The sequence below is a fragment of the Haliaeetus leucocephalus genome, unplaced genomic scaffold (genome assembly GCF_000737465.1).
Source record: "Haliaeetus leucocephalus isolate CR32 unplaced genomic scaffold, Haliaeetus_leucocephalus-4.0 Scaffold1, whole genome shotgun sequence".
Taxonomy (NCBI): domain Eukaryota; kingdom Metazoa; phylum Chordata; class Aves; order Accipitriformes; family Accipitridae; genus Haliaeetus; species Haliaeetus leucocephalus.
This window is the reverse complement of record NW_010972437.1, coordinates 5750438-5764890: the sequence shown is the minus strand read 5'-3', so window position 1 is coordinate 5764890 and position 14453 is coordinate 5750438. Positions and strand designations below refer to the sequence as shown.

Here is a 14453-nt window from a genome sequence, read left to right as displayed (position 1 = left end):
GCGCCGTCCCTCTCGCGAGGCCCGCCGAGAGCTGGCGGAGAGGAGGGCCCGGCTGTCATGGCGCCGCCGCGTGGGAGGTAACAGCTACCGGGCGGCGGAGGTCTGGGGCCCTACCCGCCCGTCCCTTCCCGCCGCGCCTGAGGCGGGCAGCGGGCGGCCCGGCCCGGCCCGGCCCGGCGGGATCCCCCGCCGTTGCGCCCGGGTGTTCCCAGCCCGTGCGGAACCGCCGAAGGGCTTCTGTCCCCTTGGCGCCGGGCCGCGGGCCTACGCCACGGGAACCGTACGCCCCCGGGCAGCGTTCCCAGCGCCTGCGGAAGGCGAGCCCGAAGCCGAGAGGCTTTGCCCCGCTTGGTGCCCCCGGCCCCCGGCGTGTGTCCGCGGGTGTGCCGCGGCCGCCGGGCAGGCGGCTCGCCTGTGGGATGGTGGCAGGGAGGCTGGGACAGGCTGTTTGTGGCCGCGGCCGGGCAGGATTCTGTTAACCGGAGCTGAAGGTTGGCAGTGACCCACCAGAGCCCTGTCAGGAGACGCGCCTGCTTGGAGAAACGTCAGTTAGGAAAAGGCTCTGCCCCCCCGCCATGGTTTTTGGTCAAAACAGCAAAGAGGAAAAAGGCTTGACAGCTGGGATGTGTTGAGATGTTTGACTAAAACGTAGGAGACCCAACAGAAGTCCCTCTGCAAATCGTTTTCCAGGGATCTTTTGCCAAATACTTTTTTTTTTTTTTTTGGGGGGGGGGGGGGTCTCCTGTAGATGTGCATAGATGTGGCAATTGAAACTTAAGGAATTGAAAGTCTGGTAACTAATCCGTAATTTTTAATTGTTCTTACAGATAAGTGATCTTACACAGTTTCTCCAGGACAGTAGAATTTCATCGGATCCCTTACTTTGAGTTGGCATTTCAAACATTAGCAAAAATGAATAATAAAATAAGTTATTTGCTAAATACTGTTAGATGCATGCATAGGTGCAGTTCTGTGCTCACTGCCAAATCTTCAGCCACAGCAAGAAAACACATTTTATGGGTTAGCAGATACAGGGATCCCCTGGAAAATGTGAACTTCAGGAAATTATTTTTAAATATTTTTCCTTCTCTGCATGGATCATCTCTTCGATTTCTGTCTCAAGAGACAGACGTTTTTAGCACAGGTGCTAATATACAAGCAGAGAAGAGTACAGAGGCTTTCATGAGTGAGCAGGCTCCCCAGAGCTCTTTGGAACTTGAAAAGCTGGATGATTCTGGGACCTTCAAAGTGAAGCATGTAGTGGATCATAGTGACCCATTTTTTAATGGTCTCCAGAAATGTACCTGTCCTTGCGATATACTGGACTTGGCTTCAGAGTCTGCTGTTTCCATTAAGCACTTCACAAACTGTTTAACTGCGGTGTGGAGGCTTTTCAAAAACCTGTCTGAAGACCAGCAGCGTTATGAGAAGCAGCTGATCTTTGAGCACCCAGCTTTTGTCAAGCTTTGTCAGCAGGTGCTGCGGGACTCCAGAAGGATGACACGGGGTGACCTGGTGTTCAGTCTGCATGCCGTGGTGAGCCTAGGTGTTCCTCAGAACACTCTCCTAGTCCAGACTTTGCTGAGAGTGTGCCAAGTAAGTATCGAAATCCCTCTTCTCCTAAGTTTGGGCTGGAACCTCAGGGCTAATTCTGGGAGGCTGTGCAACATCAGACAGCTTTATGTCTCTGGTTTAGTCTGATGTTCCATGGAAACGGGTCCCATAGTTAGTTTGTGTGTACTTCTAATTTCCTTCATTTTTGAAACCACTGCTTGATTTCAGGCAGATTTAACAGAGAGGAGAAATCTCAAAACTCCAAATTTGACTGATGCGAGACCTTGTAGGTCACTGCAGAATTAAAGCTCATGAATTGGCTTCTGGGGGGAAAGAGAAGACATCAGGTACAGGTTAAGAGTGGTCAGTTTTTGTTTTCTGAAACTTTTACTGGTCTGAAGTAACCTGACATTGTGAAAACTTTTAACAGGAGAAGCTCAATCAACTTGATAACCGATGTATCTCAGTTTTGGCAACTACTTTAGCAGGGCTGGATAAAGACAAGAATGTGAGCGCTCTTCAAGCTGGATTACAGTGAGAAAAAGATACCTTTCACATATTCTTCATATTTAAATGTTGTTTGAATATATGTCTTTTAGAAATCATGGAGGGAATGTCTGTGCATAAAAGACAACGTGGTTTTTGGGACTTAAATATCACATAAGATAACAGCTGTACAAGACGGTGATTTTTGACATTGTCTTTGCAGTTTCAAGCAGAAAGGGTTCCGATGGCACAGGGTGCTAGGCTGCTCTGCAGGGGATTCGTATTCTGACTGCAGCTCCACAGCTGTGGGGTTTTTTGTGATGTTGATCAAGTCACTTCTCATATCTATGCCTCTGTTTTTTCTGTGTGTAGAAAGGAGGTAATGAGACTAGCTTACTTTGTGAAGTATTTTGATTTGTCATGATGAAAAATGCTGTTTAACAGCCAAGGAATATTTTCTTTTAATATAGTAAGTAAAAATTAAGACGAAGGCAAGTTTAGACTTTATCTGTGCATCCAGCAAGGCCTTCTGTGGTATTGCTTTATCACAATAACTTCTTTGGCTGTAGTGATTTTTTTCTGGGCCAGTGAGATTTATGTGGGTAATCAATCTGCTCACTCCCATGAGATTGTTTTTACTGAGGCTGTCACAAAACTTGCCATGGATTAGTACTTTTGGTCCTGTGTCAGGTCCTGCTTTGAGAAAGTGGATGTGTTGGTGATACGCAATAAACAGGTTCTCCTGGAAGCTCAGGCACACCGTTCTTTTAAGTTGGTAGAAAGCAGGACTTCCATCTACAGCTCTTTCTGTGTCTCGATGTCTGGAGCTCTTACCCATTTGCAGGAAGCCACATCTGCAGGGATGAATTTCAGAGCAGTGCACTGCCTTAGAAAGTGGCACTTCATGTTTTCATAGCTGTGCAGACTAATTCAGATGTAACAATTACAATACCTCTCTCTGAGCCAGAAAAGAAGGTGCTGGGGATGCAGAACTCTGTCATCTTGTGCTTATGATCCCTCTGTGTTATGACATCCCCTTCTGTTCCTGGACCCCACAGCACTGCTTGTTTGTTTTTTTCCCCTCACTTGCACCAAGTTGTTATCAGTGTCCATACCAAAGTTTCTTAGCTGTTTCAGAATTTGCCTGCATGTAGATGCATTTTTTTTTTTCTGCTGAAGAGTGTTAATTCTTTGAGGCTTAACAGCACTCACATCTGCACAGTCACATGTGCAGTCAGGTGCCACTGCTGTTAATGTGTCAGCAACAACACTCACATATCAGGATAACATTAAGAAAGCATATGTAACTGTTTCCGTGTGCAAAATATCTGTGCTGCAGCTACATCATGTAGAGTTATGCCAGCCTTGCAAAAAAGGAGGTGGGAGAGGAGCAGGGAATTAATTACAGCTTTAACTTGGGTGTATATCAGTGAGGGAGAATGGGGGTACCTGTTTCTGCTGAAATGAGGAAAGCTCTGTTAAACAGTTACTCTTTCTAGCTCAAGGCCTTGTGTGTTTCTTCATCAGATTACTAGTGGAGCAGCGCATTCCAAGTATCAGAGACATCTTTATACTGCAAAACTTGATGAAATGCATGGGAAAAGATGTTCCAGTCTTTCTGAAAAAGAAATTGGAGGTAAATTTATCTGGAGGCTCATTTTCACTTCCACAAAGCCCATGCTCTTGCATTGTTTATAAATTGTGTGTGGTTCTTTCCAGACACTCAAAGAGAAAATATAATAGAAAGGTTAACTGCATTTGCTATATGAATCATAGTCCAGCTATATCTGCAGGAAGAACTTGAATTTGGAGGATGGGAATATCTCACCATGAAAGGGGGTAGAAAGCAATGGTACAAAAGGAATTGAGGCAGTAAAATAGCAGTGCCCTCACCTCTTGTTTGGGTTGGCCACATGGTATTTCATAGAAGCACTTATAGCCTGTTCCCTGATTCCCTTGCCCAGCTTGTGGCTGGAAAAGAAGACAACAGAAAACTAGTCTATGATGGGGCTATGTCCTATAATGGTATGGAGCTAGAGGACTGATGGGAGTGAGATGCCAGGAGAACTCACCTAGCTCATGGCCTTATCTTTCTCTGTATCTTAAAGGTCCCCTTGGAAATACAGTGGTTGGGAGCAGGCTGTAGGTTTTATGACAGGGTGTACTGGGTTTCATCCCCTGATTTAAGGACACTTTTTGAAATCTTCTTTCAAACAGGGCCTGCTAGTGTTTTCATCACATAGCTGAAGGGCTCTGAGGTCAGAGTTTGTAATAGCATTCATGAGGAGGTGAGGGAAGATGCCACTGGTGGGAAACTGAGCAAGAATAGAGCAGTGCAGGGGGTCATGCAATGTGTTAGATGTAAGTAAATTGCAAAACTTTGGACCAGGTATCACTTTTTACAAGATGGTGAGGAACTGGCTGAAGATGTGGTGGAATACGGAACTGAGAGGAAAGTAACATTTCACTTGTTAACTGAAGGGAGCTCTTAATTTTCTGAGCCTACAGGGTGCTGTTTTTAATACTGTGTAATTTCTATTGTAGATGCATTTTGTATTTAACCTTTGATATGCATACAGTAAGAATACTGTATTTTAATAGCCCACATACTTTGCAGTCTCATTTTTACTGTCGTTTATATGAATCTAATTACTGCTTCGATAAATGAAGTCTCTTTTGTGGCACCTGCTGTGGCTCAGTCCACATTTGTAGCTGGGTGTTTGTATTATAGATACGCCACTCTGTGTGCTGTTGGATCACTTTGAAGGCTGACAGCTTTCATATGCATCCAAAACCGTAATTGGACTACTATTAAATGTCAGCTGTGCCAATTATGTTTCTGCTACTTTTTTAAGAGTTGGTAGAAGATACCTATTCACATTGGAAATGAGCTTTACTGAGACTTCCTTCTTTTAAAAAAAACATACAAAGGCAAATTGCTGGAAACTTGCATAGTGACATGGCTCTAGAACACTTGATCTGCTGTAATTGTGTATTAAGAAATGGAGAGTGGTTACTTTATGCTTTTGTTGTTTGTTGCTCCTTTTTCTTTCATGTAAGTCTGAACAGGCTAAGGAATTTGGGAAAGTTTTGGTGAAAATGCCTTCACCAGAAAGCAGTGATAATATACCTGAAGAATGAAGGATTTAATAAACTGTAATTCACTTTAGATGGCAGTTTTGAAACAGATAGACCATCTGACTTTCCTGAATGCGCTGCGTGTGTTTTCGGCTCTTGTTGCAATGAATTATTGTTCCATTCCAATCCTGAATGCCTGCAGTAAAAAGATCCAGGGTAAGAAAAAAATACGTTTATTAAATTTCTCTTCCTTGTACCAAATTCTTCCTAATTATTGTCTCATCTCCCTTTTCTGATTTCCTTTAAAACTCAGGAAACATCTTTGTTTTACAGGATATTAGAGTAATGTGGAGCCATTTGACAAGCAGCAAGACAGAAAATTACTGATCGATAATGAAAGCAAATAGCTCTTGTTGTGTCTGCCCTTCTTAACATTTACCTGAATTACATATTTTTCTTTGCATTTTTCTGTATGCAGAGTTTAGGAAAAATAATTGAATTCTAGCAATTAAAAATAGATTTCAGATAAACTTTTAAAACAAATCTGAATTTGAACTGGACATCTTACAGGATGGATTGGTGGCTTAGCGTGGTTAGTTGATAAACTAAAGGGAACGTAGTGTTTCCCTGATTAACTGGATTTCATTATTGAATGCTGCTTTTAATAACTGACCTCATGCTGCAGCCCAGAAAAAAATTAAATGAAAGCTAATGCTTTCACCTCTCTCCATACCTTTACAATACATTTCTTAAATATATGTGGTCAGTATGTATTGATTCACACTTAAAATACAAACAAATTTGTGTCTAAAAAACCAGTAAGATAGTAAAATAGCATTCTTAACATAAATGAACCAGGAGTGTTTGGGCTGCTTGTACAGCCTTTATTTGCCCTGGTTGTTCATATGTGTTAGGAGACAGTCTTTAATTATGCATACTGGCTTCTCCCACAGGACTTACACCACACTCAGTGCACAGGCTAGATGGCATACACAGAGTGAGCAGCTCCTCAGTACTTTTTAATGCACTTTTTCAGTGCATGTTCTCAGGACTTACATGCTGCACATTGTGCAAATGATGCTCTGGGGACAGAGTGATTAGTTTCTGAACAGAAATGGCCCCTATCAGAGGCTGGAGATGGAACAGGAAGTGTGTGTGTGTGGGGCATGCTTTGGGGCCCACGGGCAAAGGAATTCTTCAGCAGGTTTTATAGGTCCTGTACTCTTGCTGGGGCTCTTAAGAAAGTAGCGCGCTCTCCCATATCTGGTGGCCTGACCAGAATTGTAATAACTATGTACTTTGTAGGTACTTACTGAGTTAATTTTTGCAACAACAAGGGAGTGACCCAGTGGTGATACTTGTGCAGAAGAGAGAGATGAAGGTCAAAGTGTCCAGTAATAGGAGATTGTGTTAGCCTGTTTTCTTTAAGAATATCTAGCATTACAGATCACTTTATTTGATGCACAGCTCTCATTGGCTTCAATCGCAGTTGTCAGCACTCAGCATTTCAAGAAATGAGGTAACAGTGTTTTTATGCTGAGCCTGGAAAATCACTAAGGACAACTCTAGAGTAGTTAAATTCAGTTATTTTACTGCTATCCTCTTGCATCCTCTGGCAGAGGAAAAGATAAAGTCTAGTTTTGGTGGGTGCTGATCCTACTGCTGTAACTATGCTCTTTTCTCTTGCAGTCACTGTCTTTTATGACATGTATGCCCCTCATTGCAGCAAACAAAGCAGGATGTTCAAGAGAGACCATTGTTCTTCAGTACTTAATCTTTTTCATCTCAGGAGTAGGTCCATCTTATGTGGTAAATGAAGCAGAAGTCCTGTGCAGCAGTCTGTTGTCATCTGACACACAATCTGTGTCATCACGCTCGTATGCTGGGACGTGATGTTATGGTTCCACGTTTTCCAGTTTGGCTTACACTAACACTTTAGTGCTTGACAGCTGTTGGTGCTTTTTAGACATAGATTCGTATTTGTAGTTACTCGCTGGTTTGTAAAACCAAGTGCAAAAAAAAAAGTAAATTTCATCATGTGCTAATATCTGATTAATCGGCAGCTTTAGATCCACCTCTCTGTTCCTCCCTCAGCTGACATGGTGAAGTGGACAGCCCAAAGGCTCAATCACTACTAAAGGGGCTAGCCTGAGGGTTTCCATGCTGAGTGCGGGGACGTGCTGAAAATCAAGAATGCTGGAACAGAAGATGTTCTGGGAACACAATTTTCTTGTTTCTTTTTTTAATTTGTCCCCTTTTGCTGATTTATCCCTTCTAGTTTGATCCTGACTCAGTTTGGTTTCTTCTACCTCTCTTGTTTCTTCATGTGTTTTAGTTTGGTTGACTTTGCCTAGCTAGTCTCAGTCTGTTCCACAATTCTTTACCTGATTTTTTTTTTCTGCCCCTCCTCCATCCCTTAGCCAAACTGTTCCCACAATGTCTCCAACCTGCAGCTTCCATTGCTTTGTATCATTTGTCCTTTTTTGCTCTTCTGTTACAGAGAATGTCCACGATGCTCCATTTCGGCAGTTAATTCTCATTCTGGAAGCTTGTTACAATCTCCAGTACCGTAATGTAGAACTGTTTTCAGCATTAGCAGACTATATTAATTCCACTGCCTGCCTTTGGGACAAAAGACAGGTGAGTTTGAGACCAAATAATTTATAGTGGTACTAGTAGAATATCTGGTGCTTTCCATCTTACCTTTCTTCATGTTTGTGTTTGATCTTTGGAGAACAGATTTTTTAGGAATACCAGTCTGATGAAGATAATATAGTTAAATTTTTAAAATACTCTTCCATTTGTTGATCTATAAAGAAATGAGAAATAAAAGGGGGTTTACGGTTTGAAAAATTTGCTTTCATTAAAAATGCCTTTTATGAAATCAGCAGGTAGGGTCCACTGTACTGGCTTTCTTGACCTTACAAAACTATGTTTTCTTTTAGATTATTCTTTTTCTTTCTGCCTTCGAGACACTTGGCTTTCAGCCTAGTGAGCTGATGGGAGTTTTTGCTGAGAAGGTGACAGAAGACCCTGAATTCCTCAACTTGAAAAACCTTTTGATTGTTCTCCGAGTGTATTCACGACTCAACTATGTTCCCAGAGGTCAAAAGCATCTGTAGGTTTTCATTTAGAATTCCTGATAATATGTTATGTAGTCATTATAGAGTAATGTGTAGCAACTAGTATTTGATTTCAGTTGTGAAAGAGTTCATAATCCTGTTTTATTAATCTGTAAGGTAAATTTGCTGTGTCTTTTCACATTTGCTCTACGTGGGAATTTTTCTCTGTAATTGAAAATGGAGACCTTGGTTCTATGCTGACCAGGCTACTAAATCTGTTGATAGGTAGCTGTATCCTCAAGAACCAGAAGCTAATGTTGGATTACACAACATACAATTATAGAAGATAATAAAGATTTCTAACTTGTATTTTTGTTTGAAATCTGTATTTTATATAGCCTTATTTGTGTATTTAGTTACTTTTCTTCTGCTTTTGGAAAAGGTTTTTTGACACTCTTCATAGCTGCTTGAATAAGTACCTCCCTCAGATTTCCAACACAGAACTGCTGAAGGCTGTGTATTCACTTTGCATCTTAGGATATCTTCCTCATCGTGCACTTGATGAGCTGCTGCAAAAGAACAGCAGGGGTGAACTTCTGTCAGGTCAGGCCTTACTTTGTCATGTTCTTGTTTTAAAAGGGATAGTCTGCCTCCATACATAATTTGTTGTAATTGTGTTAAAAGTTTAGAAATTAAAGAATGCAAACATAATTAATATTAAATTTGAAGTCCTTCAAGACAGAGCTAATGTAGTGATGGTGATCTGAGTGAACTGTTTCTGCACTAGGGCATCAGGCTTATTGTCTTGAGCCCCATGGTGGCAACAGTTTTATAGTAGGTGTGCATGTGGAGAGAGGTGAGTATGAGATTTGTGGAAATGGTAGAAGTGTGTAAGAGCCAAGGGTTCTGTCTTCGACAGATGCTCAGGCATTTATAGAAACACAGGAAATCTTAACCTTTGTAAACCAATTTTAGTACCTGGAATCATGAGTAGGAGGTTTTTTGACTGCTCTGAGTTATAATGAGGAACTTGGAATGGTTTGTAGTAGAATTTCGTTTCCACATTACAATTCTCTACAGCCAGTAGAGTAGTTCAGTGGAGTAGAAGTTCACTGTAGAGTAAAACACTGTGTCTTGCCGTTGAGCCTGCAGTGTCTGAACATGAAAGCTGTAAAGCTGTAACTGCTTAAGAGTTTGCGCAGCTTAGTACTCTTAAAGTACAGTTTCAAAATTATGGCCAAGTCTGATATCCCTTCCTTGTTTTTTAAACAGCTTTCTAGTTGTCTGGATTTTATAAATGGTTTTTATGCATGCTCTCTCATTCCATGTTCTCCTTAAGTCTCCTGTAATAACTGATAGCATGCACAGAGCTGTGTACAGTAGAGGGGAAAAACTGGATAAATAGGCAGGTCCCAGCCATAGACTTTAATATTATAATTAGTGAATTGGCAGTGTATATTTAACTATACTGAAGATACTCAATAATATTCACTGAAAAAATAATTGGGTTTTGATTCCTGTATTGAAATTCATTTGCTCTGCCAGAACAGACTATAAATGATAATGAAATGAAAAATTCTGTGAGATGAGACATTGGATGTAATATTTTCTTGTATCCTTTTTCAGATGATCTTTACAAAGAACAAAACGAAATGATGCTTCGCTGTGTGAAAGCATGTATGGAACTTGATAGCCCTTCCTTCACGAAGCCTGCATTTGTGCTGACTGAGAATTTCTCCTCATTAATATCTCTTAATCTCAGAAAAGCTCGGGAGGCACTGATAGAACTTCTGGGGGATGAGAACATGTTTCAGCAAAATGTTCAGCTGCCATATAAATATCATATTGGTATGAAGCCAAATTACTGTCACATTCTTTTTAATGTAGGTTTATAACTCCCAAAATAAAAAGGTGATAATAAATTTGTGTAGGGTGCAAGTGATTAAAAGTGTAACACTTTGAAGACACAATCTTTTAACAAGTATGTCCTTGATTGGTGAATCTACTTTCTAGGATGCTTCTGTTGAAGTATTTAAGTTAGTTTACTAAGACTTTATGATTACTCTTATTTACAAAACTGCTTTGGACTTTTTGTTAAGCATCAGCGAGCAGATGTTAATTGTACATAAAGCCAATATGGCCAACTGTTTTAGAGGGTTGTGATTTAGTACTAACATGTCATTAGAAACAAAGCCAAACAGCAGCCGTCTTTTGTTCTCTGACTTGTTTCTTCTCTGAAGTTCTGACTAAGGTTTGGGTTCTACTTTCATTTATGAAATGGGATATGACCTTCTTTGACAGGCGATCATTTCATAACATTTGGTTGCTTTTACATTTTGATATTGCTTGTTTTTTTGCCAGCCCCCCAGCTTACCAATTTTTTTGTATTTGTAATAATTTTCTTCCTAAGTATTTCTAATGAGGAATCAGATTATAGGAAAATCTGAGTAGGTGTGACAGACTGCAATCAAGACTAGTTTCTTTAAACTATGATTTCACTCCCGTAAAGTTATATCTACAGTTTCCAAAAACAAATGTGCTTTTTTCTGGAGATGTCCAAGCTATAGCTGTTTATATTGGTTGCAGGGAGGGAAAAGCCATCAGTAATATGTAAATTATTAGCGAACAGCAATTAGAAACAGGGCAGTGACGGTGTCTGTTAACTTTTTCAAATGAGCTGTTAATTTGAAAACAATTTGAACAACTAATGTTCACATGAGAACATTAATTGTGATCTCTTGCAAGTGTTAAATATTTTGTTGTTTTGTTTTCAGATTTTGAAATCAGAATGGATTCAGACAGAAAGAAAGTGCTCCCAATAGCTGCAACAGATGATCATGCTGACTCAAGTGTTCAAAGGTGTCTTTTCTGACTGCATATTTTTTCTGGCAGGCTAAGTTTTATTTTTATGTATTCCATCCAGTTACTTCTTTGGTTCACTGATTTGCAGAAGTGAAGTAGCTAACTAACTTGTTACTTGTGCTCACTGAAATGTACAAAAATTGCCATGCCAGTTCAGAGCAACAACTCATTCAGCTCACTACCTTCTAACAGAGGCTAAAATGTAACATTTCAGAGGAAGAGGCAGGAAACATCACAGTAATCTGATACTCTTGTAATGGATACAGGTTTTGAAATAGGACTGAAATCCCTTCCAAAAAATTGCTACATTATGGTTTTAAAATTCCACCTATTTGTGTGTCCAGTTAAACATTCAGTTATTCTCTTAAGTCTCTAAAATGTGCATCTCAATGGTACGTTATAGCAATTAATTCAGCTGCTGAAATATAATCTGAATAAAAAAGGATCATCATATCCACATTTTAGGTGATTAATTTAATCTTGTGTAGAAGAATGACCTCTCAGTAACTGAAGTGGGACATATATCATTTAAGTAACGCTTAAGTAGAATTGGGTAATACTTAACATTTGTGTGCTGGATCACTGCGCAGCAATGTATTTTGTGTAGTTTGCTTTTTTGGGAAAAGGAGAGCTAATGAATTGTTTAACAGAAACTCACTGTCAGTCTTACAAGGCATTCAGCTTTCCTCACCCTTCCAAGTAGGTTTTTATGGCAGGAAGTAACTAATTCTCAATATTAGCAATGGATCAAAGTAAATGCAGAAGCTGTCAAAATAATGTAGAATTTTGAATGATCTGTTTCCTTCTCACTGGGGAGAAGTGGAGATCTAAGGACTTAATTCTGCTGTACGAATTTGGGTAGATGCTGGTACTTGTGCAAAGCTCATAGAAGAAGACAGGGTCTAAATTACTTAAGTCTGGAGAAGGAAAAGAATAATGAAATTTGTGCAGTCCTGATATTTTTGCCTACCAGGAAGACAGCTGTATATTCTGCAGTGTTAAAGGACATAATTGAATTATTGTCTTAAAAATGCTTATTCTATATTTGTACAATGGAGTCTTCCCTACTCTTCTTGGTTGTAGATTGGCTGTTCTCTTTGTTCCTCTGTCTGCCTTCTGTGTGGGTACAATGCACCCCCAAGGGAAGCTGGCAATGAAGAAACGGCATCTAAATAAACTGGGCTATCATGTGATTCTGGTAAGAGAGTCCTGTTATTCTCTCTGTTTCGGACCTGTTACCACCACAGTGATGAGTTATGTTTGTTTCATAGAACAGGCCTTGTAGGGAGTGGTGAGCCTTCTCCAGAGTGGTAATTGTATATCATCTCTCCTTAGAAGATGGTGGTGGTGTCACTAGGGAGAAAGGACAGAGGAACTCTAAAAGACAAGCTACCACTTACCATTATCAGCCAAATAAATGTAATCATAGTTCAGCAAAAAAAAAAAAAATCAATCCACTGAATTGCTTTGTACCTAAAAACCTATGTGACTTTGGCTTATTTCCCTGATTTTTATAGAATGAATGATTCAAGTCAATTCGTTTTCAAAATACGTTGACTCCCTGTGGCCTTCCCATCACTGAGCACTTGGTTTATAGGACAGGGCAGTTTGCTAAAGACAGTCAAACTAATGTACCTTTTCCTTTTCCTTTCTTCCAGGTCCTGAACAAGAAGTTTCAGGAAATGACAAATGAAGATGCAGTTGAGTTTTTAAAAGGAAAAATTTATTCAGAAAATGCTTTCTCTTTTTCTGAAATGACTGTGCAGGATAATAATTAAAATAAACCAACAATTTTGGGTCTCCTGATCTCTCTTTTTCCTGTATAATTAGTGTAAGGTTTTAATGGAAGAGATAAGCAGTTTTATACACAATTGCCTACTCCAAAGTATTTACAAGTTGAGAAAAGTTTGTGAAGTGAGCAGTGTCTGCTGATAGTGGGGGTTTTATTTTGTGAAGTGGGAGTGAGTTTTCTTTAGTGGAAGAAACTACTTAATTAATCCAAAAAGCATCCTGGTATCTATTGCTTTGAAATCTCCTAATTTTAGCTTCACTTTGCTTCCCCTCCCCTATGCCCAAGTCAAATTTCTCTCTTCTCTTGGGCTGGGTCAGGGAAAGGAAGTGACCATTTCAAGTGCTGTTGGAACCTGGCCTGCAAATATGCACTAGAAGGATTCCCCCCACCATCCTACCCCCATCCTCCCATGTTCTTTATGCAGAACTACAGATGGTAAAGCAGTAAATAACTCAGTCTAAGGGGTATATTAAAAAATCCAAAGTTAGGTGAAAAATTTCTGAAGAAAACAATCTCACTCAGTTTTCAGAATTTCAGGCCAATAATGGTTCTGTTAGCTGTATGCTTTTTCTTTTGATCCTTTTGTTTCACTGCTACTGTAATACATTTTGAGATTTCTCACTATAAGAGCACAGGTCTGGCACGCCTTTTTAAACTGAGTCTTGCTCTCTGTTTCTGATATTAGTGTCTCCACAACTATTTAAAGAGGTGTTGCAATACTCAGATTTGTTCATTACATACTGTGATGCATCTCCACTGGCCTGTTATGTAGTGGTGGAATTGATTATGTTGCCAGAGTTCTAGAAGTCCAAAGCAGCTTTGGGCCTCTGAGCTGAAGGAGCAGAGAGAACTGGTACATCTTTGCCATTCTTAGTAACTTACTGGTAAAATCCATTTGTTGTGCTGGAGTTGCTGAAGTACTTAATAAGAGCACTGAAATGCTCAAAATACATTTGCCAACAACAGGTTGCTTGTTTCTGCGGGGTAATTAGATCTTCACTCATACTTTTGCTATATCATAGCCACAGCCCAATCGGCATGAAGGGAAATGGCAATACTTTCTACAGTGACTGTGTGCTACCTAACCGTGGTGCCCTTGCTTCACTTGATAAGCTACAAGCACTACGTTCTTTGTCTTTCTGAAGTAGCATGGACACATGGTTAACCTATTACAATGATGAGATAAAAAAGGTATTACAGTGATGAGATAAGGTAAAAAGAAACAATGTGCTTAAAAAAAATTCACCACCCAACTTCTTGCGGAACATGAAGAGAGAATATGGTGCACATTTATGAAGGAAACCATGCAACCAAAGAAGAATTGTCACAGCTGTCTGGCATAAAAAGCAGAGAGAGCTGTTCAGCATTTCAGTCTCTGAAATGCAGCACATGTAGAAAAACAGGTTAGGTGCAATTGTAAAACTTAACAACCAGAGGAGAGTTCATCTGCTTGACTTGATGAGAAGTTTATTGTGCTCCCTTTTGGGATCTGCTACTTTAAGAAAGCATTGTCTGTACAAACTCATCTGTGAAGCAGACTGGTCAGAGCCATTCTGATGTTCTGAGCTGGCTGACTGACTCATGGTCCCGGCCTGCACTGGAGGAGGTCTGAAATACTC

General features: G+C 40.2%; 1 protein-coding gene across 1 annotated transcript; it reads left to right on the top strand.

Moving 5' to 3' along the window:
* Positions 1-42: 42 nt before the first annotated feature.
* FASTKD2 (FAST kinase domains 2) lies at positions 43-12775 on the top strand (the record flags this gene model as incomplete). The annotated part of the gene is made up of 12 exons (XM_010565091.1): positions 43-77; positions 828-1596; positions 1985-2088; positions 3568-3676; positions 5211-5334; positions 7619-7758; positions 8064-8236; positions 8623-8783; positions 9807-10028; positions 10955-11039; positions 12126-12240; positions 12701-12775. Coding segments are annotated over exons 2-12 (1992 nt in total), but the record flags the coding sequence as incomplete, so codon positions are not given.
* Between the last annotated feature and the right edge of the window lie 1678 nt (positions 12776-14453).